The sequence below is a fragment of the Neolamprologus brichardi genome, chromosome 7 (genome assembly GCF_056152115.1).
Source record: "Neolamprologus brichardi isolate AB-2024 chromosome 7, ASM5615211v1, whole genome shotgun sequence".
Lineage (NCBI taxonomy): Eukaryota > Metazoa > Chordata > Actinopteri > Cichliformes > Cichlidae > Neolamprologus > Neolamprologus brichardi.
Window position 1 is genome coordinate 40,247,712 of NC_142110.1, and position 24,902 is coordinate 40,272,613.

The 24,902-nt window shown below is 39.2% G+C and overlaps 1 protein-coding gene across 2 annotated transcripts in view; it reads right to left on the bottom strand.

Moving 5' to 3' along the window:
- unm_sa34860 (un-named sa34860) overlaps window positions 1-24,902 on the bottom strand; it is a 62,806-nt gene that overhangs the window by 25,926 nt on the left and 11,978 nt on the right. For both annotated transcript variants that reach the window (XM_006795579.3, XM_006795578.3), the window contains exons 3-5: window positions 23,103-23,823; window positions 7,403-7,558; window positions 6,948-7,286 (exon numbers count right to left, since the gene is read on the bottom strand). In XM_006795579.3, coding sequence (XP_006795642.1) covers window positions 6,948-7,286; window positions 7,403-7,558; window positions 23,103-23,823 — 1,216 coding nt within the window. The remainder of the gene's footprint in view (window positions 1-6,947; window positions 7,287-7,402; window positions 7,559-23,102; window positions 23,824-24,902) is intronic.

The following is a 24,902-nucleotide window of genomic DNA, read 5'->3' on the forward strand; positions in this document are numbered from 1 at the left end:
ACCCTCCAAAAATGGATGCAGTTTTCCATTCTATATTTAATTGAAAGTTTTGAAAAGGATTTGTAAAGAGGGTACAGACTTTTACCAAAGCTTGTGATTTTTAGGGTTATATAAATCATTCTTAGATTTGAAGTAGGGATTTTGTCTCAAAATTGTCATCAAAAATGTTGTCAAACATTATTTTTCACAAAGAAACAATAAGGACAGTAATTATAGAGGTTAAGTTCCTTTAATGCCTTTAAAATCTTTATTTAGTCAAAAAAATACCTAAATCATAATCCATCCATCCTTCCATTTTCTTCCACTTATCTGTGGCAGGGTCGCGGTGGAAGCAGCCTCAGCAGAGAAGCCCAGACCTCCCTCTCTTTAGCCACCTCCTCCAGCTTGTCTGGGGGAACACCAAGACGTTCCCAGGCCAGCTGAGAGATATAATCTCTCAGCTGGCCTGGGTCTGCCCCGGGGCCTACTCCCAGCGGGACATGCCTGGAACACCATACCCACGAGGCATCTAGGAGACATCCTTGTCAGAAACCCGTTCCTCCCAATCACGCCACTCCAGGTCTCACTGTCATTGCCCACATGAGCTTTGAAGTCTCCCAATGAGGCGACAGAGTCCACAGGGGGTGTACCCTCAAGTACCCCACCGAGGGACTCCAAGAAGGCTGGGTACTCTGTATTGTCATTTGGCACGTAAGTGCCTCATCCGCGTGGTGAGCCTACAAGAGGGTGGACCCATGTCTCTTTTTTGGGTTGTGCCTCGCCGCGCCCCATGGACTAAGGCCCAGGCACCAGGCACCCTTAATGGACCTGGCTCCAGGGCTCCAGGGCAGGCCTCGGTAACCCTATCCCAGCCAGGGTGAACTGTTTCCTAGATCAATCATAGGGATTTTTGAATGACTCTTTTTCTGGTCCCTCACCCAGGACTAATTCCCCATGGGAGAGCCTACCAGGGGATGAAAGTCCCTTGTCAACATAGCTCCTGAGATCCCTGGGACACACAAATGCCTCCACCACGACAAGGTAGCAAACTCATAATTCTTAAAAAATTATTTTTCTGTCAATTTAGACTAACTAAAACTGTTGACTTTTTCTAGACTATAATCCAAACTATAGCCATTCCTATTTTAGTTAGTTGGAAATATGCGCAAGCTACTTTACACTCTTTCACTGAGCTGTTGCTTTACTTAATGCAAAGTCGGTTTACATTTGAAGCACACATAAAAACAGGAAATGTTGGTCAGCGGCAAACACAGCAATTAAACACTTTTTGGCTCACTTGGTTCTGTCTCTTCCCTTTCACCAAATACAGATATAGACAATATCTGTATATACCCAAAATAGCACTGAGCAGTCACACTCAAACAAGTGCTTTAAAACCCAGATTTTCAATCGAGACAGAAGGAGAGGTGATAGAAGAGAGAGACGGGGAGGAGGAGGGAATGCAAGAGGCAAAAAAAGTGAAAAATGAAAGACGAGGAGGAGACATGTTGAAAGAGTGTAGACGGGACCCAGCAACACTTTTATTTTAACAACGGGGTAAACAGTGTAATGACACTTCTAGCTTTAAACACTTCCACTGCGTGTTATAACTGCTAATGAGCACGTACAGTATGCCAATGAAAACGCAAATGAAGATGAACTCCTGGTGTTTATGCCTGGTGGCTGGTAATGCTCTATTTGCTATCCGTCTGATACTTTTTTTCTACAAAGAGTGAGTTTAGAAAAGGTAAAACCCATTCACTGGAGGAATACAGCTATCCAATGTAACAAATAAAAGCAACATTATCACAGTGCTAAACATAAATCTCCCAGACCACTATCTGTCTGCACATCACCAAAATCAATACCGGCTTTCAACGATCTCGTTTTTATCTTATAACTACCCTCTCGGAATGACTGATAGATAGATTGAGACAGAATGAATTGGAGATAGGGGACAGACATGTCTTCACTAAGGTTGCAAAGTACCAAAACTGCTATCATCTATTTTGCGAGGAACTTTAAAACTTTAATCTGCTTTTCTTTTGATGCAATACATTCAATTAGTGGCTTTGCACCAATCCAGCATCTTGCCACAATCCACTTCCCTACCAGCACATCAATATTGACAAAAAAATATAATAGCTGGAATATTTTAATTGTGGCTTGGAGATTTAATGCTGTGGCCATAAACCGCTCCAATTTGGTGTATTTACAGAATTTTGCATTGTGCCATTCCCATCTCTCTCCCTTTATTTTATAACATTTATTTACTGTTGCTGGATTAATTAGGATATAAATGTTTGTTTGTTTGTTTTTTAAATTAGAGGAAGTAAATGAAAATTAATGCACAAACAACTGAGCTATTGGCGCCTTTCTATATTTTGACAATACACACCACACTTATAAGATTCAGTTTCCTAAGTTATATGTTCGAAGGCTTTTTGTTCCTTTTAAACCACTAAATCATTGAGTTAACCTTGACGACCTTGGTGGATGTTAGCCAATTTGAATGGATTGTTAAAATAAACACACTCTACAACCCTACAAAGCTGTTATCTAAATTCATTTAGTACTTTTTGAGCTATCATGTATACAGACAGAAAGAATGCAATGCTACCAACAATATAACCTCTTTGCTAAGATACTGTTGGGATTGTTGGGTGAAGAAATACTATGTTATACCTGTCAAACAGTGTGATCTATGGCATTAATCATAGTTTCAACTAAAGAAATAGAAACAAATGATGTGCTTTTGCAACAAAGTGTTTGGAACAAAGTGATTAAAGATACAATTTAAAGTTGTCTGTTATGTGTAGAGAAAACGCACTGGCTCATACCTTGAGTTGGGTGCCTTTTTACAATTGAATGACTCATAGGTCAGTGTAAGTGGCTTACAAACAAAAACGATATTCATATTCATATTCATTCATTCATTCATAAGGACTGAATGGGAAGTCTGTCTCCCTGTTAGCAACATCTAAATAAATGAAAGGTGGTTCAAGACTTTTGCACAGTATTGCACACGCCACATCAAAGTAAAATAAATAGCTACAGTGGCAGGCAGCACATTTACCACACGCAAGCTAATGTATCATGGTACATTTGATTAATAGCCAATAGCAGAAAAAACGTATTTGGGAGCATTTACTGTGCAAGTGGCACTCAATGTGCCTACAGCAGGAAGAAGTAACCTGAAATAAGATATTTTAAAACAGACAGAGCTATCCTAATAAAACAAAGCTGTAAAACCTGTGCTTATTAAATAAAAAAAGAAGCTATTTAGATTTCAAAGCTTCCTTTTTGAGTGAGTAGAATGAGCAATATGGTAATTGTTTCCACTCAAACATTCATCAATGTCTGAGCAAATACAGAGCTTAAAATGTAACATGTGGGAAACAATCACTGGGTTGCAGGGAAACTTGTATGAGCATTTTGGTGGCTTACTTTTCTTTTCAAAATTAATTTCTACCTCATAAAGGCAGGTGCTAGCAAGCCACCTTATCAAAGTTATATACCAGTGTGTCAAGGAACATCAAAGCAGTGAAAAATATGTGGGCTTCCATGCTCCTACAGTGCTCTTTGTATTTTTGAATGTGTACAAGCAGTTAATGTCCAGACTCTCACTATATTCTCTTTACTTCCTTCCTCTGCTTATCTTTCCTGCTGTTACAGCTTCTTGCTGTAACCTTTTCTTTCCTTATCACAAGCATCCTATCATTTTCCCTCCACATTTTGCCCCCTCTACCCTGTTGTTCTGTCCTTCTCTGTCGTACATTTCTCCCGATTTTCACCTCTCCTGATCTCCTCTTCCCAACAACCAACACTTTATTATTCAGCAGGGTTTCGCAGGGACACTGTGAAATCACCTATTTCACGGATAACTTATCGTGTGTGACACTTTTCACACATCAAACAGCAGATCCTCTGACTCTATCTCTCTCCCTGCCTAAGCCTTAGCAGTAGTTTTGTCTCAGTACCTTGTTTTTACTGTCAGAAAGCAGAAGCACACTCTAGACCAGTCACATATGAGCACAACAAAAATGCAGGTGGTTAAACTGCTGTTTGAGGTTTTCACTTAGTAATTACATCTGTCACTAAAGAGCAGATGGATCAGAACATTTTAAATCACTCATTACAATTACTGCCTCAGGATTATTGTGAAAATGATTGTTCCAAATAATGTTAGTCACTTGATACACAGCCTTCCAGTAGTTGAAGTGCTCACTTTGTTGGTTTTATGAGTCGCATTACACAAACAGCGGTTGGTGCACACTGCTACAAAGAGCTAGGAGCTGTATTCAAAAAACATCCTCGGGCTAAAAGGATCTCTTATTCCTAGGGGTGGACTTACTTCTAACTTTAGTACTCTTAAGTTCATTTGTTCTGAAATGATTCACAAATAATTTGGGTTTTAAAAGCAGATGCAACATCTACAAGATGTTGGAAAGTTCAACAGCCAAAGCAGCTGCAGGCAACACTCACTGCTGTTATTATTTTACACAAGTACAATGACATAGCACAATTACACAAGTGGCTGTGTCATTATCATGACATTGAAAAATGTTGTAAATGAATCCAAAATGCAATATTTAAAGCACAGTTTCACAGTGTTTAGCACCATAAACTGTATTACATAAACAAAGCTGGCTTTCTAAGTGAATTCTTACCTAAAACTAAAATTCTTTCACTAACACTGACCTGTTACTTGCCAATCCAAAGACAAAAGTTCCCTCTTTATTTTTTTTATATTTTTGCTTCCAAGCAGAGTTCTTGCTTTCTTGTAATGTTTATTGTAGAGCAGTAGTTCTCTAGGCTTTCTGAAAGTCTTTGGACACTCATCAGAAATGGTCTTATTCTTAAGGATAGAAAACGGGGAAAAGGCTGTGGTATGCCAAATTACACTAGAATTGGACTGAAATGCAGTGGCAACAGGTCTGATTGTGTGAAATCTTTGGTTCACGTCTTTGTCTAAGATGTAAGGAGGTCAGGGGGGAAATATAAAAGTGAATGGGGTTGAATTTCAGCCAGGACATTAAAAAGAAAAACTGCCTTGCCTGCTTACATGCTTCAATAATTTTTACTCAATTTTTTTTCTTTTTTTTCCTAGAAAAATATTAAATGAAGATTGGGTTATAACCTTTGCACAGTTAATGGTATACGTGAGTCTTGGTGACATCTATAGCATTAGGGTCATCTCTCTTTACTAGCCTAATAGTTTCCTAATTTTTTTTATTTTTCCCAGCACCTTTAAATACTTATCAAATGGAAAACCCTACACATGCTGGAAAAGCACAAGTTCACGCTTGAGCCACCTTTCAGAATAGGATGTTGCTATGTTGGCTAATGAATCTAGCTAATAATTAGCTGAATAATAACACTGGAAAGAGGTGTTATATCTACTATTTTCTACTTTCTACTATTTTTTTTACACAGAGGAAGGCATTTAGAGTGCATTTCAGATGGCATGGCCAGGTTGTACATTCATGCTTGTTTATATTTGTACCAATTAGAACTGTTAACCACCAAGCTGCTCTCAGTATGCTCACATGATTCTGTTTTCAAGGTAATGTTAAAAAAAACACCCTCACTTACAGTAGCATGTACCAGATACAAGCCAAAGTACAGCAGACTTTATTGGTCTGTGACTCTGTCAGCCATGTGTAATCTAACGTAATCCCTAATCTCCACTTGGTCCAGTGACTGCCTAACTTTAATCCAGCTACAACTGAAATAAACTGAATTTGAGTTGTGTAGTCTGGTGTAATCCACTCAGTGTGCTGACAGCCACAGTGACAACACATTTACAGGACTGCCAGTAGTCTTGACTGTTAGACAGCCATCTGCCTCGCTCTTTTTCCTGTCCTCCTAAACACAAACTGTACCTTCCTGATTACTTGTACAGCTCCTCCCATTGATACTACTAATAATAACTGCTATTCTTTGGCTGCCAGTGAACCATCTGTTGAAATAAATGGAACAAACACATGCTTTCAACATAGCTTTTTTCCCCCCTCTTGCCTTTTCTCCTGACAGAAGCCTTGGGGAAGAGAGTAGTAATTTTGTATTTTTCTCATTGCATTATGCTTTGCGCTACCCATTTCATTACAAGCAAATAAAACTAAAACTAACAAAAGCACATAACTCTTAACCCATAAAAAAATAGGTTCCCAGTGGAGTGTGAATCCTAATCTTCATTTAAACGGAAGCTAACAAAGCATCCAGTATTTACAGCTATGTGAAGTAGCCTGACTCTTTCATTATCCAATATGTGTTTGGCCACTTTAGTGGTTTTCATTTGGTGCTTAAGCTCACTTCATGGTTACAAAGATCTGCTAAGCTGCTCTGGCATCACATATAATGCATACTCCCAAAAATGATGAATGCTGAACATCACACCAGCCTAGGTTTTGTTTTTTTGTTCACACTTGAGCAAGCATAGCCCTCACCAACCTAAAATTCAAATGTAAACTTGTATGGCATCAGCATGATCCATCACTGTTGATAGACATGCAGAATAACACCTGCTGCCACACACGACAGCCCATACACATAACAGAGCTTTCATTATGCCACAGATTCCTGTGAATCTCATTGATGCGCCTAATTGAGGGGACCAAGCTGCTTTTTCGATGACATAGCTGGATGCAAAAACAAAAAAAGGCTGTCCACTGTGTCATGTTCTCTCCTTCGCTGCAGGGATAATGCATAAGTGAAAATTAATACAGCAACAGATTTGTTGGACAAATACTGTGATAATTTGATCGTCTGGCGTCTTTGTTATCAAACCCAGATTGTCATGCGATGAATCTGGCATGCCAGTTGGTCTGTGGCATTTTAAATAAGCGTGGAGAAGAAGCAGTTATGACAAAACATTTGACTTTTGCTGGAGAATTCAGGATAAGTTCAAATGGAGGGGTGGACAGCTATGGTGAATGTGATGATGAGTCAAATCTGGCGGAACATACCTGCCTGATTGGTTGTCACATTAAGTGACACATACTGCTTTGCATGGCCTTTGGCTAGGTCTGACACTCCGTTGACGGCTTCCAATAAGAAGCTGTAGTTGGTGTGTGACTGCAGGTCAGCCACCATCACTGAGGTGTTCGACAGGCCAGTGCGGCGTGGCAGAAAACGTACATTGGGACCGCACTCTTCCAGGCCCCTTCCATCTGGCAGGACCTGTCTACAGATGACGTTATAGCGCACATCCTTCCTGCCGCCTGTATCCATAGGAATGGACCACTCCAAGAAGACGCTGGTCTCGTTGACATTAGAAATAGCATTACGAGGAGCAGATGGAGGGCCTGAGGGAGATGAAAAGGGCTTTGAAGAAGATACAGCTAGAAATACAAAGAAGCATTTGGATAAACAAAAGCCTTGAAAGTGAGCATGAGCAAATATAAAGGGGTTATATCCTCACGTGTGCACGCCATATTAGAAGGGTCAGAGTCTAGCTTAAAGTATCCGTCTTCACAGCTGCAAGCAGTGGCTCCCATCTGTCTGGCCACACTGTGAGGTGGACATTTACTACAGGCCAAAGACTCCAGCAGCGAGCGGTAAAACCCCACTTTGCAGACTGATAGACAGGGAGGAGAGAGGATGTTTGGGGGTGGATAGGGAGATGATAAAAGTGGACATATAAATAGAAAGGAGAAAAGGGGTCACAGAGAGAGGTACAAATACAAAAAAAAGTGGGGGAGAAAAAGACATGGTTATTTCTTTTGAAAAAAAGGAGGTCAGCATCACACTGGTAGGAAATTTTCCCTGGGTGGTTGCGGTTGTTTTGAGGTTCCTCGTCAGAGATATACAGCAGTTTCATAGTTGAAATTAAAAGAAGCATTTGGCACGCTTATATTGTTTCTTTTGAAGTCTGATTTCTTCTTATATCCCTCTGGGGCTTATTTCTTTTAGTCAACCTGTATAACCTTGCTTTTCATGTTTCACTGTTTAATCAAAAAGTTTTCCTCATTGAAGGATTTCCCTTCTTGTATTATCTTCAGTTCAATGATTTATAACCAGCACCTGATTAAGTTTGGACTTGCATCTGCTTCCCAATATCGGTGCCATATGTGCAGCATTTACAAACAAATACGACAAGAACAAAAACAGGCAAAATTTATTTTCCTCCCACACAAACACACACACAGACAGATCTCAGGCTGATCTAAGTGGGGCAGGTAGACGGGATGCTGATGCACTGTGAATGATAAATGGCACTCATACATCAACAATCTCACAAATCAGCTTAACGATTTGGCTGTTGTCATCCAGATAATTTCTGATAAGTGGAGTTCTATAAGTTATTGCAAAGTCAGTGGCATATTTCAATATCACTAAGCAGGACAAGGGGGAGATTTGAGGAAAAAAAGACTCTGCTTGTCCTCTAAATTTAGGAGCTGGTGTTTCCCCAGTTATTGTGACGCCCACTCAGATCGCAGCAATGATTAAGAACTACATAATTAAACCTCAGGTAGGAGGACAGGAGGACAAAAACTAGGAAACGGAAACAATACGTGATGGTTAAAAATAGAGATAAGGTGAGAAAAGGAAATGATAGGAGGAGAAAAGCCAAGCTTACAAGGATGAGACAAGGAGAGAGAAAAGAAGAAAGGACGAGACAAAGGAAGACTGGTGGGATGGTTTGTGTGTATGTCTGTGTGTGTGTGTTTCAGTCGTTAGGCAGCAGTGGCTCTGATTCACCTTGACGGAACCTTGGTCTGTTGTCATGGAACATTAGGCCTGAAAAATTCTCCCTCTGCCCTGGATCACTCTAAGTCTCACCTTTGCTTCTCGCACACACACACACACACACACACACACACACACACACACACACAGAAACAGGCCTTTTATAAAATCTGTTTGGCATTTCGAATGCCTCACATACTGTAATTATAAGTTGGGGCTCAAGATAATGTTTTTGACACATTTATGAAGCTGGTGAAGCTTCAGGACAGGATTACATCTGGTGACATTCTCTATGCTTAACTGCCTTTGTATGGCTTGTTTCATTCAGGTGTTTAAGAAAGTTGTTCCACGAGATACATTTTTGTGTATTTTTGTTTCATGGTTACTCCCTTACTTAATGTGCTTTGTTAGGGCAATGATGTACTACCCTCAACATGGGTGTGCGAGCCAGGGCAGTAGGACACACCTAATCTTTTTGTGAGCCTGTTACCACACACACACTTACACACTTGTGGTTGCATATAGATTTATTGCCATTGTCTGGTCTCTAGCTCTCCTTGGCTTCATCCTCCAAACCCCCATGGTCAAATCAATAAAAATGGGATGGCAGCTCATTTCACATACATAGACAAGCATATTTGTGCCCAAACAGTGAAGTAGAGTGTTGGAGAGTAGAGTCAAAGCAGAAAATAAATAAATTTAAAAAAAAAGAAAAACTTCTTTAATAATTTCTGGGTATAATGCCAAGATGATGGATTATCTTTATTTATTTTTCATCTCTTTTTGATTTGGTAAGCTCTCATCATCAGGCGTGCGTGTCTGTAACTTTGTGTGCGTGTATGTGGCGCTCCCCAAAGATCACCTGTCAGTCAAACAGTATGGTGTGGGCACAGTGTGGTACTATGATGGCTCCCTACTTGGATTTCCTGTTCAACTCGTTTTGACATTCTGAATGTTTTTTTTTTCTTTCTTCTTAATTTGTCTGTTGGCCACCGTTGTGGCCAGCTGTCACTCAAGAGAATACACACATATATGATCTCTAATTGTTCTTGGGAAATAGTTAAACCACTTTACCATAATGCAAATCAAATAAATCATTGTTACTTTGACATTTACTGCTTATGCAAAATAAATCTATTTGTTAGCTGAAAAATCGATGTATTTTTTCTATTCCACGTTTGATAGACTGATAGACTTTTGCTCCCAGTGTGGCGTCAAAGACGAGATGATGCGCACTGATTAAATTAAATTAATGTATGGAAATGTCTTTCCCCTGGAAGTTGTAAATGATTATGAAAATGATATAAACATTTGCAATTAAAATGTGCAAACTGGCATGAAAAAAAATCCATTGCATGCCAGTTTAATAAAAGTCAATTCTAGTTGACTAATCACTACTTGTTAAGGTATTTATTATCATTAATTCTACTTCATTTCCATTTTCATTTAGGATAAATAGATTACCCATGCTCTACATGCAAATGAACATAGAACATGCAGAGAAATTAAGTCTATAGATGTGTTTTTTGAATTGTATGAGTACAGCTGACAACATATATCATGACTACATATCAATATCACTCTCTTCACTTAATTATGTGTTAAAGGATTTGAATGCAAAGGTTTGTGGAGGTCAGAGAAGCAAACTGGAGGTTGGAAATAGGATTAAGTGATTAAAAAGCCACAGAGAGTAAATTTAAGAACACAGTCTAGAATCTGAGACCAAGAAACAGCTGAGGGGCAGCCTTAAGATCCAAAGTACAACTGTCTAGATAGGACTGCATAACATGCAAGTGGTCTACATTAACTTTACATGGCAGCTTGATTACTAAAGGTTTATTAAAAATAAGTGCTATTTTTAAGTGATTTTTTTTCACTTCATTTATTTTACATTGCATTTACTGTCTGTTTTTGACCAACTCACCTTTCATATTTCCACAACAATAGCGAGGGAAATGCAGGCAGCTGGATTCGGATGAGGTGCTTTAATTCTTTAACCATCTTAAATGCGCAAATAACCGAAAACACATATGTATACACACTAACAGACACACTTCCTGCAGTAGGATTAGTTATGGTCATGCCTGGCTGACTGAAATGGCTCATTCCTCATTGTGAATGCAACCTGAATAGACGGCGTTGGTGGTATTAATGTACGTGTGTACGAGTATGTGTGTTGCCCTTGGGCAAGCTGTCTTTCTGATGCCACGCAGCTCTTAATGCACAGCACAAAGGGTAATAGGTAATTAATATGCAATACACACTAATGTGCATTTGTGTGTGTTTGACTGTAAGGTTAATACGTAATTAATATGCATCATACACTGGCATCCCAGGCAATTAAGGATCCAGCGGTGTCCGTTGATGCTTCTTAACGAACGTCCTCTTTAATTGGAAACATTTCACTGTAAACATGTTGATTTATATGACTGGCTGTCATTTGGTGGGATTAGAGCGAGTAAGCGATTAAGGCAGAGAGAAGGAGACATGAGATAAGGACTAAAATGAAAGAGAATTTAAAGTTAAGGACCACATACTGTGTCTGAACACTGGATTTAAATTCATTTATATGGGCTTAGAAAACTGTATGGATGCAAATATATATAAAAAAGATCGATATTGTATAATTACATAGTATGTTAATGGATTATTACTGATCATACCAATGCATCAGATTGCTAGAGAACACTGCATATCGGACTACACAATAAATTGTATATGTAGCTGTCCAGTTGTTTTTACTACAGTTATGTTGCACCACTGAACCACCAAACAGCCATAAAAAGATGAAATGAGGATGGAAACACAAATGGCTCACACCATTCTGTGACAACCACTTATGTTTCCATCTTTCCCGTCACTCTTCCAACAGTACACACAGTCAGCAGGACTGACCAAAAAGTAAACTTTGACTGAAGAAATCCAAATACTCACAAGGCTGAATTTCAATGCACTGCCTATATTGTTAGCAGATACTATTGTGAACTAATAAACCAGCTGAGGAAACACAGTAAATATCCTGTTCCTGTGTTTGTCCCACAGCAAACTACTGGCCTAACAATCATAAACACGTGTTTCAGGGTGTGCATGCATGAGATGTTTCATACCTTTATTATTTTTGTATTACTGTGTTTGTGTGCCTCTGCATGTGTGCATGCGCCAATGCATGCTCATATTTGTGCATGTTTCTATGTGAACACAAACAAAGAAGGATGATAATACCATAATAATACACAATCGAGTGAATGGGGTTTTCCTTTCTGTTGGTTGACAGAAGAGGCCATTGTTCGCAACTCATTTATTCTCATAATCAGACCACGAGCAGAAACCCAAAGGTCAAGCATCCAGGTCACAATAGCTTTCGAACAAAACCCAATGTATTGGCTCAGTAAGTGTCTAGAGAAAAAGAGTAAATATAAGAAATGTGTGATAAATCATAATATGCTGACTGGATGTCTTGGGAAAACAATTTAACTAGCCATAAAACATACTATAGTGCCCTTTCAGCATTTAGCTGACATTAATTTACTTCCAAATATTAGACTCCATCAACGGACCAACAACCATGAAGAAAAATTGCACAGATCCACAAACTAGGCGTACAAAGGTCGGGATCTCAGTTGTTCAACCATGCTCTTGCAAAAAGGTGATAGGACAGCGATATGTGACGTGTATAAAATTAGGTTGTGAATTGCTTATTAATTCACAAATTTTGCATGTATGGTATAATCCACCTGTTTTTAATCAGATAGAAGGTACCAGAAATCAAGTAACAGGGCTCGCAAAATCGCTAGCCCGACGTCCCGGGGCTAGCGATTTTTCCAGTCGGGCTGCCAAAATCTATCTCTGCCCTGCCCGTCGGGCTATCATAGGAAGGAAAAATGTATGTCAATGCTTTTGCATTCTTTCGGAAATGTAGCTGGGTAATTATGTCATTGGCATCGGTGAGCCACTGTCAGTATGTGACATATTAAAATCGCGTTTGAATTTGCGCTTGTTTTTTGCTTTCACTTTGCAATCGCTGAACTGTGTATAGAGAGCGACAGCACTGATTGGTGAGTGACGATAATTTGCGCACCAATTCCTCTGACATCGTCTTATCAATCGTTAGCTTACTATGCAAACATGACAAGTGAAATCTCCCGCAGCTTAAACATGTGAGAGGTTGATCGCGCAGAGAATCGCTGAGCGTTATGTGAGTGCGTGTGTAAAAGCAGCAGGATATATATTTTAGTTCTGCTGAGCCAAATAAGGTCAGGGTGAAGAAGGGACAGCCAAAGAAAAGCTTACCACAAAATGGAAAAGTTATGACAAATCAGACTATAAGGCAAAAAGAAAGTGCAGCTTTATGGTTTCATGGACAAAAGAATTTCTGTGGCTGCAATATGATGAGCTAAATAACCAGGGCTGCACATAAGTGGTCCGCAGGTGCGCATTCGCTGTCAAAATACAAAACGCGCACAAGATAAGAAGTTGCAACGCGTGTTTGCATACATAAGATTTTCTGGAGGAGGACAGACATTTGTTTAGAACTCTTAAAGATGTTGAAGAAGCAAACTCCTTTAAACAATTACTTTGGTGTTCCTCCACCTCCAAAGAAATGTCAGAAGGAGTCCGAACCACAAAAGAAGCGCGTATTCTCGGAAAAGTGGTTGCAGGAGGTGAGCTGGCTTCAAACAAATGATGAACGCACAGAGATGTGGTGCGGAATGTGCCGTGAAAATCCCACTCTAGCGGACAAAAACAGCCTTTTATATGGACGCAAACGCGCGCTGCAACTTCTTATCTGGTGCGCGTCTTTCATTTTGACAGCGAATGCGCACATGCGGACCACTTATGTGCACCCGTGTAAATAACATAATGTTCTGCCGGGTGTGTTGTTGGTTTTCCCTCGACTGAGTCGACAAGCGCCTTTGTTACTGGGACCAGTCATTTTAAGAAAGGCCCCCATTAGAACCCATGAGAAATGCAAGAAATGCATTATTGCTCAGTCTGCAATATCTTTCCCAGAACAAACACCAATTGCAAATAACATACTAAAAATAAACCTGAAAAATCTGCTTAGAACAGCGTACTATGTTGCAAAGAGTGAACTACCACTGGCACAATTTAGCAGTCTTTGCAAACTTCAAAAACCCGTGACTTCAGTGGAAATTTCAAATTCAGGATCTGACACAGACTGATTCATGTTCTACAGTTCTTACAAGTTCATAGAAATTTCTGTTTAATTAGAACCAAGTATTTGAGTTGATGATTGTAATTTTTATACCATGTTGTAATTTGTGTTTCAACAATTTTTTGATTAACATCAATCAAAAAAATTGTTCTCTTTTTTATTTGGGCTACTTAAATTTATTTTGGGCTACCAAAGACTGAAGAGTCCCTGCCCGAAGGGCTACCAGGGATTTTGAAATTTTGCGAGCCCTGAGTAATATATATATATATATATATATATATATATACACACACACTCACACACATATATATTAGCTTCAACGTTTTTAAAGCCATCTGACTCAACACAAAAAAATAGCATGCCTGCATTACATCATTGCTGTAGAGCTATGATGGTTTTATAAAACGTTGGAAACTCATCACCTCTCTTAAATGCATTATGGGTAATATAGTGCCAAAATGATCAGTACTAAGCTACCACTGGCTCGGACTCTGGAGATGGCCAGGCTTTCATGGAAAGAACCTCGCTCTGCTGAATGAAGCATTTTATGAATATTTCAGCAACTGCAGGAATGCAGGAATGCGTGCGTGTGTTTCTGCGTGTCTGTGTGGGTGCATGAGCGTTTGCTCTTCCATCTTTGTGAGGACAAATGGCTGGCGCATTTTCTTCAAAGGGATTTTCTTTTAGGGGTATTGTCTGAGTGAGGATGATGCATTTGTCTGTTAGTGTAACAAATGGGATTATGCAACTTGCTATGCTGGTTACGGCTCGGGTCAGAGGTATGGTAATGACAATGAGTCAATTAAGGTCTTCACAAGTATAGATAAAACCATGTGGGTGTGTATGCATGTTAACAGGGGCAAGGGTAAAAGAGAGGAAGCTCTTCTGGGAAAGTCAGTTTACCCAACAAGCACTCAGGAAGCACTTTAGTTGTCATGACAGCATCACCACGTGGAGATGATGGGGGGAAGGGGGTGGGGAGAAAGCTGAAGAGAGAGCATGATGCAGGAGGAAAGAGTTCAATGAAAGAAGCCATTAGCAGATTCCAGTTGAGCAGGATCTAAAAGGAATAATGGTGTCTCTTTCCTTGATGAATCTAGTCAATTCATAGTTTAGGAGATGATGGTTTCCTGCCACTTGATATTTGCACTCTTTATCTTTGACTGTGATGAGGGATGGCAGAACATTTCTGTATGGGAATCTGAATACTCTAAACTCATATGACATGAATTAAAAAGTTAGATAGATACAGGCTGGAAAGTATCTTACTTGAACTACTGGATGTTTTGGGTCCAGTGAATTCTGATCTAATTATCAAAAATGGACAACAGAAGTTTAGAAAAATGTTGTCTGTCATCACAATCTGGTGTAAACAACATGACAGCACCTAAGTAAGGCCAATCCTACCATCAATGTATAAAGGGTTCTAGCTGGTGGCGGTGGCTGGTGTAATGATGTGCAGGAAATTTCCTGGTTAAACTTTGGGCCTGTTAGTACCAACTGAGTACAGCCTAAACGAGTATCGTTGCTGACCACGTCCATCTGGTTATTACCAGTGTACTCATCTTCTGATGGCTGTTTCCAGAAGAATAACGTGCCATGTCACAAACCTCAAATAATCTCAAACTGTCTTGAACTTGAAAATGAGTTCACTATAGTGAAATGACCTCCACGGTCAACAGATCTTAATTAAGGATATGGCAGTGATTCATATAATTGATGTGCACCAATAAATATGTGTCAGCTGCGTGATGCTATCATGCCAATATAGACCAAAATCTCTGAAGGATATTTCAAGCATTTGGTTGAATTTCTGTTATGAAGAATTAAGGTAGTTTTGATGCAATAGCGGGACCAACTTAGTACAAGCAATGTGTTGCTAGTAGCATTTCCTCTTCTCCTGTAGTTTTTTTTTTCTTATAATCTTACCATTAAGAAAAAAGAAAGTACTACTTGAAATGGCATGGGAGATGAAAGAAAATGTTCTCCTCTCCTTTTAGGATGTAGGTCTATGTGGTATGCATTATATAGTGGAAAAAAATGTAATGTACTGAACAATTTTGAAAATACACAGGAAAAAATAAAACACCCAGAGTATTCATGTCAGACTCCGATCCTTATCGGCACATGATGGTAATTCTACTAAAATGACAGATGCTGCCATGATCATGTGTGTATCTCTGTGTTATGCAAGAGACTGTAATACCCTTGTCACCACAGCATCAACCACAAGCCTCACACTGTAAGTGTGAGCTGCTTGTTCACTATCCCCATAAATCCCTAGAGGGAGAAGGCAGAAAGCTTCTTCACATTACTACGCCAGTGAGACTGTTTTTGATGGCAGCATCACGACTGTGGCCAGATCAAGTTTGACATATGCTGCAGTGACGTCTGACAGGCAGGCAAACACAGAGGAACATCAGGGGAGCCATGGCACTGAAACAAAGTATCGTCAAGGGAAATCCAACTCTACCCCTGACACTTAGACAACTATCTCCAAACAAAATATTAAAAAATGTTGAGATGTATCCCAAAGATGTAATATCCTTCCAGTCACAAGCAGGTTTTTTTCTTTATTACAAGTAATTCTGTTAATTAAGGATACTAGTAGTCACACTTGTTTTAATTTGTATCCCGTATCTGCTGTTTTTCTCCTCATCCCCTCCCCCGACATCCCTTTCTCTCTCCCCCAACATTGCTGCCCGTATTGTACCTCTAAGTCTTTCTTCTTTTGTCATGTGAAATCAGTGTAGCCCAAATCCAAACATCACAAAGGCTCAATCCTGCTTCAGTCCACCTTTTTCCCTCTCATTCTGAATCCAAAGCATTTAGCTCTTTTTTTTTCAACATCCAACATCCTGGTCATCCTGAATTCCCTTTTCTCCACATTAAATCTAGCCCTTATTCTATTACTGCACACTTCTTTCAATATTTATTGCATCATTCCACTTCATCATTTTACTCTCACATATACCATTATTCCATTATTTACTTTCAATGCAGCCCACATTCCAGTCACTCTCTAATCAATTCAGCTGTAGATTAATTTCTTCCTATATGAATTTCACTCCAAAAACAATTTATTCAAATATATTTCAGCCCCTTTCAACATCTCTCTTCAACAATTCAATCATGATTGTGTTTTCAAGTATGTGTCCACTAGGGGTGCAACGATACACAAAATTCACAGTTCGGTTCGGTTTGATACTTTGGTGTCACGGTTCGATATTTTTTCGATACAAAAAAAATGTCCATGCCTTTTTAATTTGTCATTTATTAAAATTATAAATATATATTTTAACTCAGAAGTACAGTTTTTGAATTTAATGTTGCTGAAACAACAAAGTAATAAAAAAAATCTATCTGATCTCTTTGGAAAAGAGAGTTTATTACAGAGAAATGGCTCTTTCCAAAATAAAAGCTATACTATACGCTTCTTCTGGGCTATATTCTCAGCAGCATATTAAACATATCAGGTCCCCATAAGGACAATCATGTGCTAACGGCTGTCTAAATGACTCGGGTAAAGTTTGTAGCATGCGTGCTTGTTGTTTTTGTCTGCTTCCACTTGTCTTTGCACGAGGATGATGTCGGCGTAAATGTGCAGTCATATTCGTTGTGTTCCCACTAGTGCTGTCAGCGTTAATCTTGTTGAAATGACGTTAACGTTACAACACGGCAAATCTCCGTGTGCGTGGGGCTGGACGGCCAACACGTTAACGAGCTAACTGCGCTAATGCACTAGTTCCCACCCATGTAATTGAGCATTGCTGGCACATCCGACATACTGTTTTACTTTAGTCCATGACACGCTTACCTTCAGGGTCATACGTCACATGAAAACCAAAATAGTTCCAAACGCCAGATCTGAATGAGGGTGGGGGAGGTTCAGTTTGCCATGTTGCAAGGAGAGCTTAACTTCTGTCTCGCTAGCATGCCCTGCGCTCAGTGAATCTGCGTTCGACTACTCCGCCTAGGCTGCACTGTCGAGCGCAGATCCACTGAGCGCTCAACACAGACAGCACCATCAGAAGGAAAGTTGATAAAATAAATTAAAAATTTTGTATTGTTCGATACATATGCGTACCGAACCGAAAGCACTGTATTGAACGGTTCAATATCGATACGAGTATTGTTGCACCCCTAGTGTCCACCATATTGGTCACTGGACTTTTGATCATCTTATATAAGACTGACAGATCAATAAGTTATGCTAACATATCTACATATTTAGGTTGAGTGTGCCTTTAAAGGCCGTCCAATTAGTCTCTGCAGGCCTTTGCTCTGATAGTGGTTTTGCGTGGAGGCTTCTCAAACTGTTCTGATGATGTCAAACTTTCTTGGGACTTGTTCTGAAAAATAAATTTAGTTTCCATTGCCATTTCAATATGGTAATGCAGCAAGACTGCCTGAAACAAGGCCATTAATGCACCAATTTAAACATTTGTTTATGTAACGTTTTCAATGTTAAACATTGTTAATGCACATCAAAAATATTTCCCTACATTGTATATTCCAATAGCCAAGATCTGAAATAGCTGAAATGTGAGAATTTAATGCCTCCTCTTTTTTGTATGGTTACTCTCATATAAAATAGTATCTTTTGTAAACAAGACCGCAGACTCTAAGGTTGTGTAACTTTTTTGTAATTTTTGTTTTCTGACATTTTGTAGACTAAATAATTTAAATATAAATTGGGTTTATTCTTAACCCATCTGAGGGCTGAGTTGATGTAAAAAAGGAAAATGTTCATTTTATTAACCCGATTTGTGTGACATGTCCTGACAAAGCTAATATATTTGCCTTTCTATTTAGCTCTTATTTAGTTAACCCTTAATTCAAGCATTCTTCCAGTGTTTCTTTCTATTCTCTCTAGTATTCAATCAAACAGGCCTCATTTCAAAGACTAAGTCAGTCTACACCCTCTTCCTTCTTTTCTCTCTCTTCATCCATCTGCCATTTCTATCCACAGTTATCCATTCTCTATCCCCATCACCCCTGGAACAACACTCATCCATCTCTTTGTCTCCATGCCCTCACACCCTGTGGTGAGAAATCTCCAATTTATCTTGTGTCCCCTTGTTTTGCCTTCACTTCTCCCTGTACTCTTCTCATCACTCTGTCTATCCATCAAACCATCTACCCATGGATGTACTGCCCTCCTCCCTTCAGTCCTATTAGGCTTACAAAGCTGCAGGATAGCAGCAAAAAGGCTGAATGTACATTCATATATATTATGATATACCATATGTATGAGTATCTGACAAAATTTGTTCTTTTACAAGGCATTTATTTATAGAGTGTATACATATATATATGTATTTATATGTATTTTTTTCATTTTTTTGTGCAGAAGCAAAACAAAAAAACTGGATTTTATGATGCATGATGATGCATAATTTAATGCTATTAAGTATACTGTCAAACGTGCCACAAAGTTGGACTGTAGCAGAATGGAACAATAAATAAACTGCAACAAATCCAGCAGTGCTTGGCCACACAGTTGCTGCTCCACAGGGATGATGCACCATTTTCATAAATCCCTAAGAGCTCAGATTGTCCTTTACATGCTATGATTGTTTGGTGACTGAGCTAGTTCCACAAATACAGATGAACTTTTGAGAGAAAAGTATATGTGTGGGTGCTGTGTGCATGTATCTCCCAGACGTAGAGTAAAGACAGTTGTGTGATGTGTTGATAGTGAAAGACGCAGATCTTTTAAACTGAGGAAAAAAGTGAGGGAAGAGTCAAAGACAGCTGCAAGAGCAGGAGAGTGCAAATGCACTGGATAGCAGAAACTGAAAAAGAAAAAGAAAAAAGTAGGATGGAGAAACAATGAATGATAGGCAGTCAAAGAAGAAAAAAGAAGCAGACATATGAAGGGGGTAAGAAATGCAAGAGCAAAATGACTGGGTAATGGACAAACCAAGGTACAGAGAAAGACACACACCAAAGGAGAGAAAAAAATGGACGTGTGAATGAGATAAAGCAAGAGAGGCGAGAAAGATAAAGACAAAAAGGAGGATGAAGAGCAGTCCATAATGAGTTTTGTCCTACATTCACAAAGGCAACATTAAATCATGCTCTACTAAGCAGCACACACACTGCCAATACAGCCAGGGTTTACACATTTTCTCACTCACTGTAGTGTCCTCTGACCTTCAACCCATTGATTCACTGTCTACACATAAAATGTAGTTTTTACCAATGAGGCATCTCTCTTTAAAAAGTGCTATTTGTTTTTAATAGCACATATCCACTGAAAGAGCATACAATTAAAATTAAGGTTCTAAAAATCCAGCTCAACAGATCTGTAGGACAACCATTTCTTAACAGGAGCTAGAAACTACTCCTGTGCTGTCCATAAAAAGACACCAAATATGACTTCTAGCAGTATGGAGTCCAGGAATTCTTTCAGTGTCTGAAAAACAGAAATCAACACTTCGCACTCCAATGTGACTGACTGAAATACACATGAAAAAGTGTTTACTAAGGCAGAGAACACATATGGTTACAAACCTGCTACTGAGGAAACCCTGCCATGTTTCTCTCTGTAGACATTTTCAAAGAGTGTCACTCTAACAGTTTCATCTGTATACAAAACTGTAAAGACGAAAAACATCCCCCTGTAGCCTAATTAATAGTGAGGAATCTTTTCTACTCACTTCACTTCAGCTTGCTGTAAATATGGACTACAATTTATGAAAAAAAAGAGATAAATTATATTACTGCGAGCTCCCGAGATTTGTTTTTATTCCAGAAGGTTTAACTAATGGCAAAAATTTGCATATCACACAACTTCATCTTCCAAGAATTCAGAACACTCCTTGAAGCTTGGAAATACTGCATGAAAACCAGGTAAACCCTGTAACTTTGTTCTGGCACAAGAAGGCAGAAAGAAAGAACCCGTGGAGGCAGTTAGCTGCAAGACAAGGCAGGGTCAGGTTTTATTACAGTGACATCAAAATAACACCTCACAACCCTTTACAAAAGCGCACAAAGGGAGTGCCGCTTTTTGACTTTTCTCTTTATAGCTCAGTCTACACCACAGGAGTACAGTCTTAATCTTTTGTGCTGTCCAGGCAAGCTTCATGCATTTGCAAATCCCTTTGCAGTTATATGCTTGCCAAGCCATTTTGGGTGGAAACCTTTTGGAATTCACAGATTTCTTTTTTTTTTTTTTTTGTATTTTAATACTCTGTAATGATGTCACTGTCCTGTTACTTTAAAAAAGTCGTCAACAAAGTTTTCCTTTGTTTTGTATTTTGTTTTACTTCCAGAATGATGAATTTGAATATGCATAGCATGTAGAGAAAGTGCACAAGGCTACAGAAGTTTGGGAGCTTCCCCCCAGCATAAGGTGCAGCAAAGTACTTTGATGACAAACCCTTTGTAGCCAGGCCTCGTACCAGAGACCTCACAAGACAAAAAAAGTACAAGCTCATGTTTGGTGAGGGCCCGTTTAGCCCAAAGCTTATAATGTTTCTTTCTTAGTGTAGCATGTTAGCATGCTAATATTTGTGCATAGAGTCTATGCCATAGACGGTACTAAGGAATCAAGACTACACCACTCAGCAGATCCTGGGTCAAGTCTTCACATCATTATTTAACAATCCATCAAGTTTTTAGAACCAACTTGAATGCCAACAGCAGCATTGTTAGCATGCAAAAACACAGCTGCAGTCTGTTTAATAAACTATAAGCGTTAGCGTGACCAACAACTAAAACAGAAGTAAATGTGCAAGTAGGTGTTAAAAAATTTAAGTCCTTGAGTCAAGCATCAAAACATGTAAAATATGTTAACGAGGGACAAGAAGTCACAAAAAGTCTGCGTCATTTTTCAGCAAAACTGCTGTACTTACAGTGTACAGTAATTTTCAATATTCTCCAGGCTTCAGCTGACACAAGTGGTCAAATCAAAAGTTATCAAATGGCAGAAGTCTGTAAAGCATAATTAGCTGTGTATAATTAGGTGGCAAGCTAATGAGTGGTAATCACAGTACTGTAGAGCCATTCTTTTATCTTTTGCATGTGCATTCCAGTCAGTATTCATGCAGTAGTGCACAGCAGTATAGCTTCAAAGATGATCCTTTTATTTTAATAATACTGAGACAGTAATTGGTTCTTAATATTCATGATCACAAAAATGCTGTTCTGGAACTCTTTTTTTTTTTGCCTTCTCAGCCTGTAACCGTAACAGTAGTCTGGCTACAGTCTGTGGGAGAATGACTTCAGGCAGGCCAGTGGCCTACTGACAGCTATTTCCTAATGAACTCCCCAAAGATATTTCATATCTGACAAAGTGATGCTACTGTAGAGCTACTGGAGAGATGGTTCACTTTTTTACCATTTGATTATTGAGAACTAATCAAAGCTTAGTTCTCTTTTGGTTCTGAAACAAAAAAAAACCCTACTATTAGACCTCTTTCACATATTGTCATCTGCCAATCACCCTCCTTTAACATTCAACCCAGTTTCCACATGCACATATCTAAATCAGAAACTTCCACATTAGTAGCTCACAAACAAATCATGTATTTAATCACTAGAGACTGGTACTTACTCGGGAGAAGACTGTGTGAAAATAAAAAGCACAAAGAGTGACCAAATCACACATTTCACTTTACTGTATCACATAGTGTTGTGCCATTGTAACGACTGTTCTCTGAAATTTCTTCTTAAAGTCCACCATGCCGTTCAGAGCTACTCTCAGTTGCATAAGTGGAGTTTAACGTGCAAATAATTGACTAATTTAAAGGCAGCGTAGGGGAAGACTGAAGAGGTTGAAAGGAGAGAAAAATACAAAGATCCTAGGTGCCCATGGAAATAGCAGTTAAGGTCAGTGGTGGGAATGTTTGGGCACGAGCTGGAGCAGAACAGTATGAGAGCAGCAAAGTGCTGCAGGCCACAGGGGAATACCCTCCACTAAGCTAGAAAGAAACACTCACAGACTCACGCAGCAACAGCGTAAGAAGCACTCTTACTAAAAGAATAAACAGATCCATGCACACACTCAAGCACACTATACTAAAAATAAACATGTGCATGGATATGAAAATACACACAGGATGAAGACAGCAACCAAAACAAACAAACATGTATGTGCACCCACAGCCCTAAAAAGGTAACAAAATAATGTGACGACTAGACAGATTAAAAAACTGGATCTTTAACTTCAATCGATCATCTTAAAAGCTGCTGACTTGTTCAAAATGATCTTATTAGCTCAATTTCACAACAAACTTTACCCTCTCACCTTGACAAGATCCGTTGATTTCCTCAAATCCCGGCTGGCAAACACACTTCCCAATGGGCACCAGCCACTCTCCCTCTGTGCTGCAATGCATCCTGGGAGGCTCGTATAAAGGCAGGGAGTTATTGACACAGCGGCCCACTACCTCTACCAGCTGTGAGGCTTCTGAGCCTGGGATTGTGTCAGGGAACTCAGCCAAGCTCTTCACCAAGAATGGGCAGCGTTTGTAGAAAACCCTCACTGAGACTAAAGCAATGCAGGCCCCTAAATCCTGAAATGCCAAGTAGAAGCCTTTCCGGGTCAGAGGACCTAAATCACGGACTTCAGTGTTAAGCTTCATCACACGATCCCCAAGGTCCAGCTCAGTGAAGCTCTCATCAGCTGCTATGGTATCAATTTTGATGTACCTGCTCTCCTTCATTGCCCTGTCTTCCTCTTCTGTCATCCCGGTACCATCTCTCATCTCTCCTTCCTCCATCTCTTCTTCGTCCCCATCGGTTTCATAGTAATACATATTAAAAGTCTCCTTGCAGGTCCCAACACCCCCTGGCAGGCTGTTGCAGTCTCTCAGGGTGAACTTGAGCTCAATAAATACCCGCTGGGCACCCTCAGTCAGGATCCAGTTGGTGTGCAGCCAGTTGTTCTGGTTTTGCTCCATCACACGGCATACTTGGTAGGTGTGTATGGGAGCATAGTTCTCGTCTACTTCCCCAATCTCCTCCCACTGAAAAAGAAAAAAAAAAAAATTAGTGGAAAGACCTTGTTCCTTTCAAATGATTAAATGCTTAATATTCCCCCATGCACATCCTGCATTAAAAACATCACTAAAGTCAATTTTACAACGTGCTTAAAGTACAGAAAAATGTTTTGATGAAATGGCTTTAAATTTGTTATATACAAGAATATTTAGTAGCTAATGCATCAATGTGTGAATATTACTTTACTATGGTCACTGATTGAACCTCCAAAGAGTCACAACATCAATTTAATAGGTGTGGGGATAATCGTATTTTAAAACTCAAATTTATATCGGTAGTTTTTAGCATTCTGATTTTTTAAATTAATCCATTAACAGTTACCAACAGTCAGCCCAACTACAGAGTTTAGTCTTAAACTTAAAATTAATATTAATATTAATAATGTACCATCCTATTCAAAAAATGTAAGAGTGTCACACACAGTACAATATTACCAAAATGTATAAAGTATAAAATACTTTTTTTTTCAAAACCATAAGTCATCCTTTGTAACACACTTACAGTATTACATCATAAGATTTTCAGTCTACTAGGACAAACTTGTCTAATTAAGCATGCTTATAATTCTACATATAACAAAGAAGTAAACAGTAAATTCTAGTATGTTGTCTGTATTGTTTAAAAATGTGAAATTATACTCATACAGAGAATCTGACACCGTGGTAATGCTTTAAGAATGAGCAACAGCAATGCTTTTCTGAAAGGATTAACGCTGGTGTGGAAATTTTAACGGTGTGTTTGTGTGTGTGTGTGTGCATGCATGTTAGTGTGTGTGTGTCAAGGTATAGATAGCAAAATAATCCGCATCACTTCCACCTCATTTCCTCCTACTGCAATAGAGAGAAAGGAATGAGATCGTGTTAAAGGGTACATGTGCATTTACCATGAATGAGGGGTGGCGCTCTTGTCAGCAAAAAAAAAAGAGGATTTAACCTGCACCTGTGTGTTCATCTGTAGCACCATATCTCTAAAGGAGAATGTGTGTGTCTGTGTGAATCCATTTCTGCATGTGCATATATGCAAATTACCTTGTCAGCATTCAAGT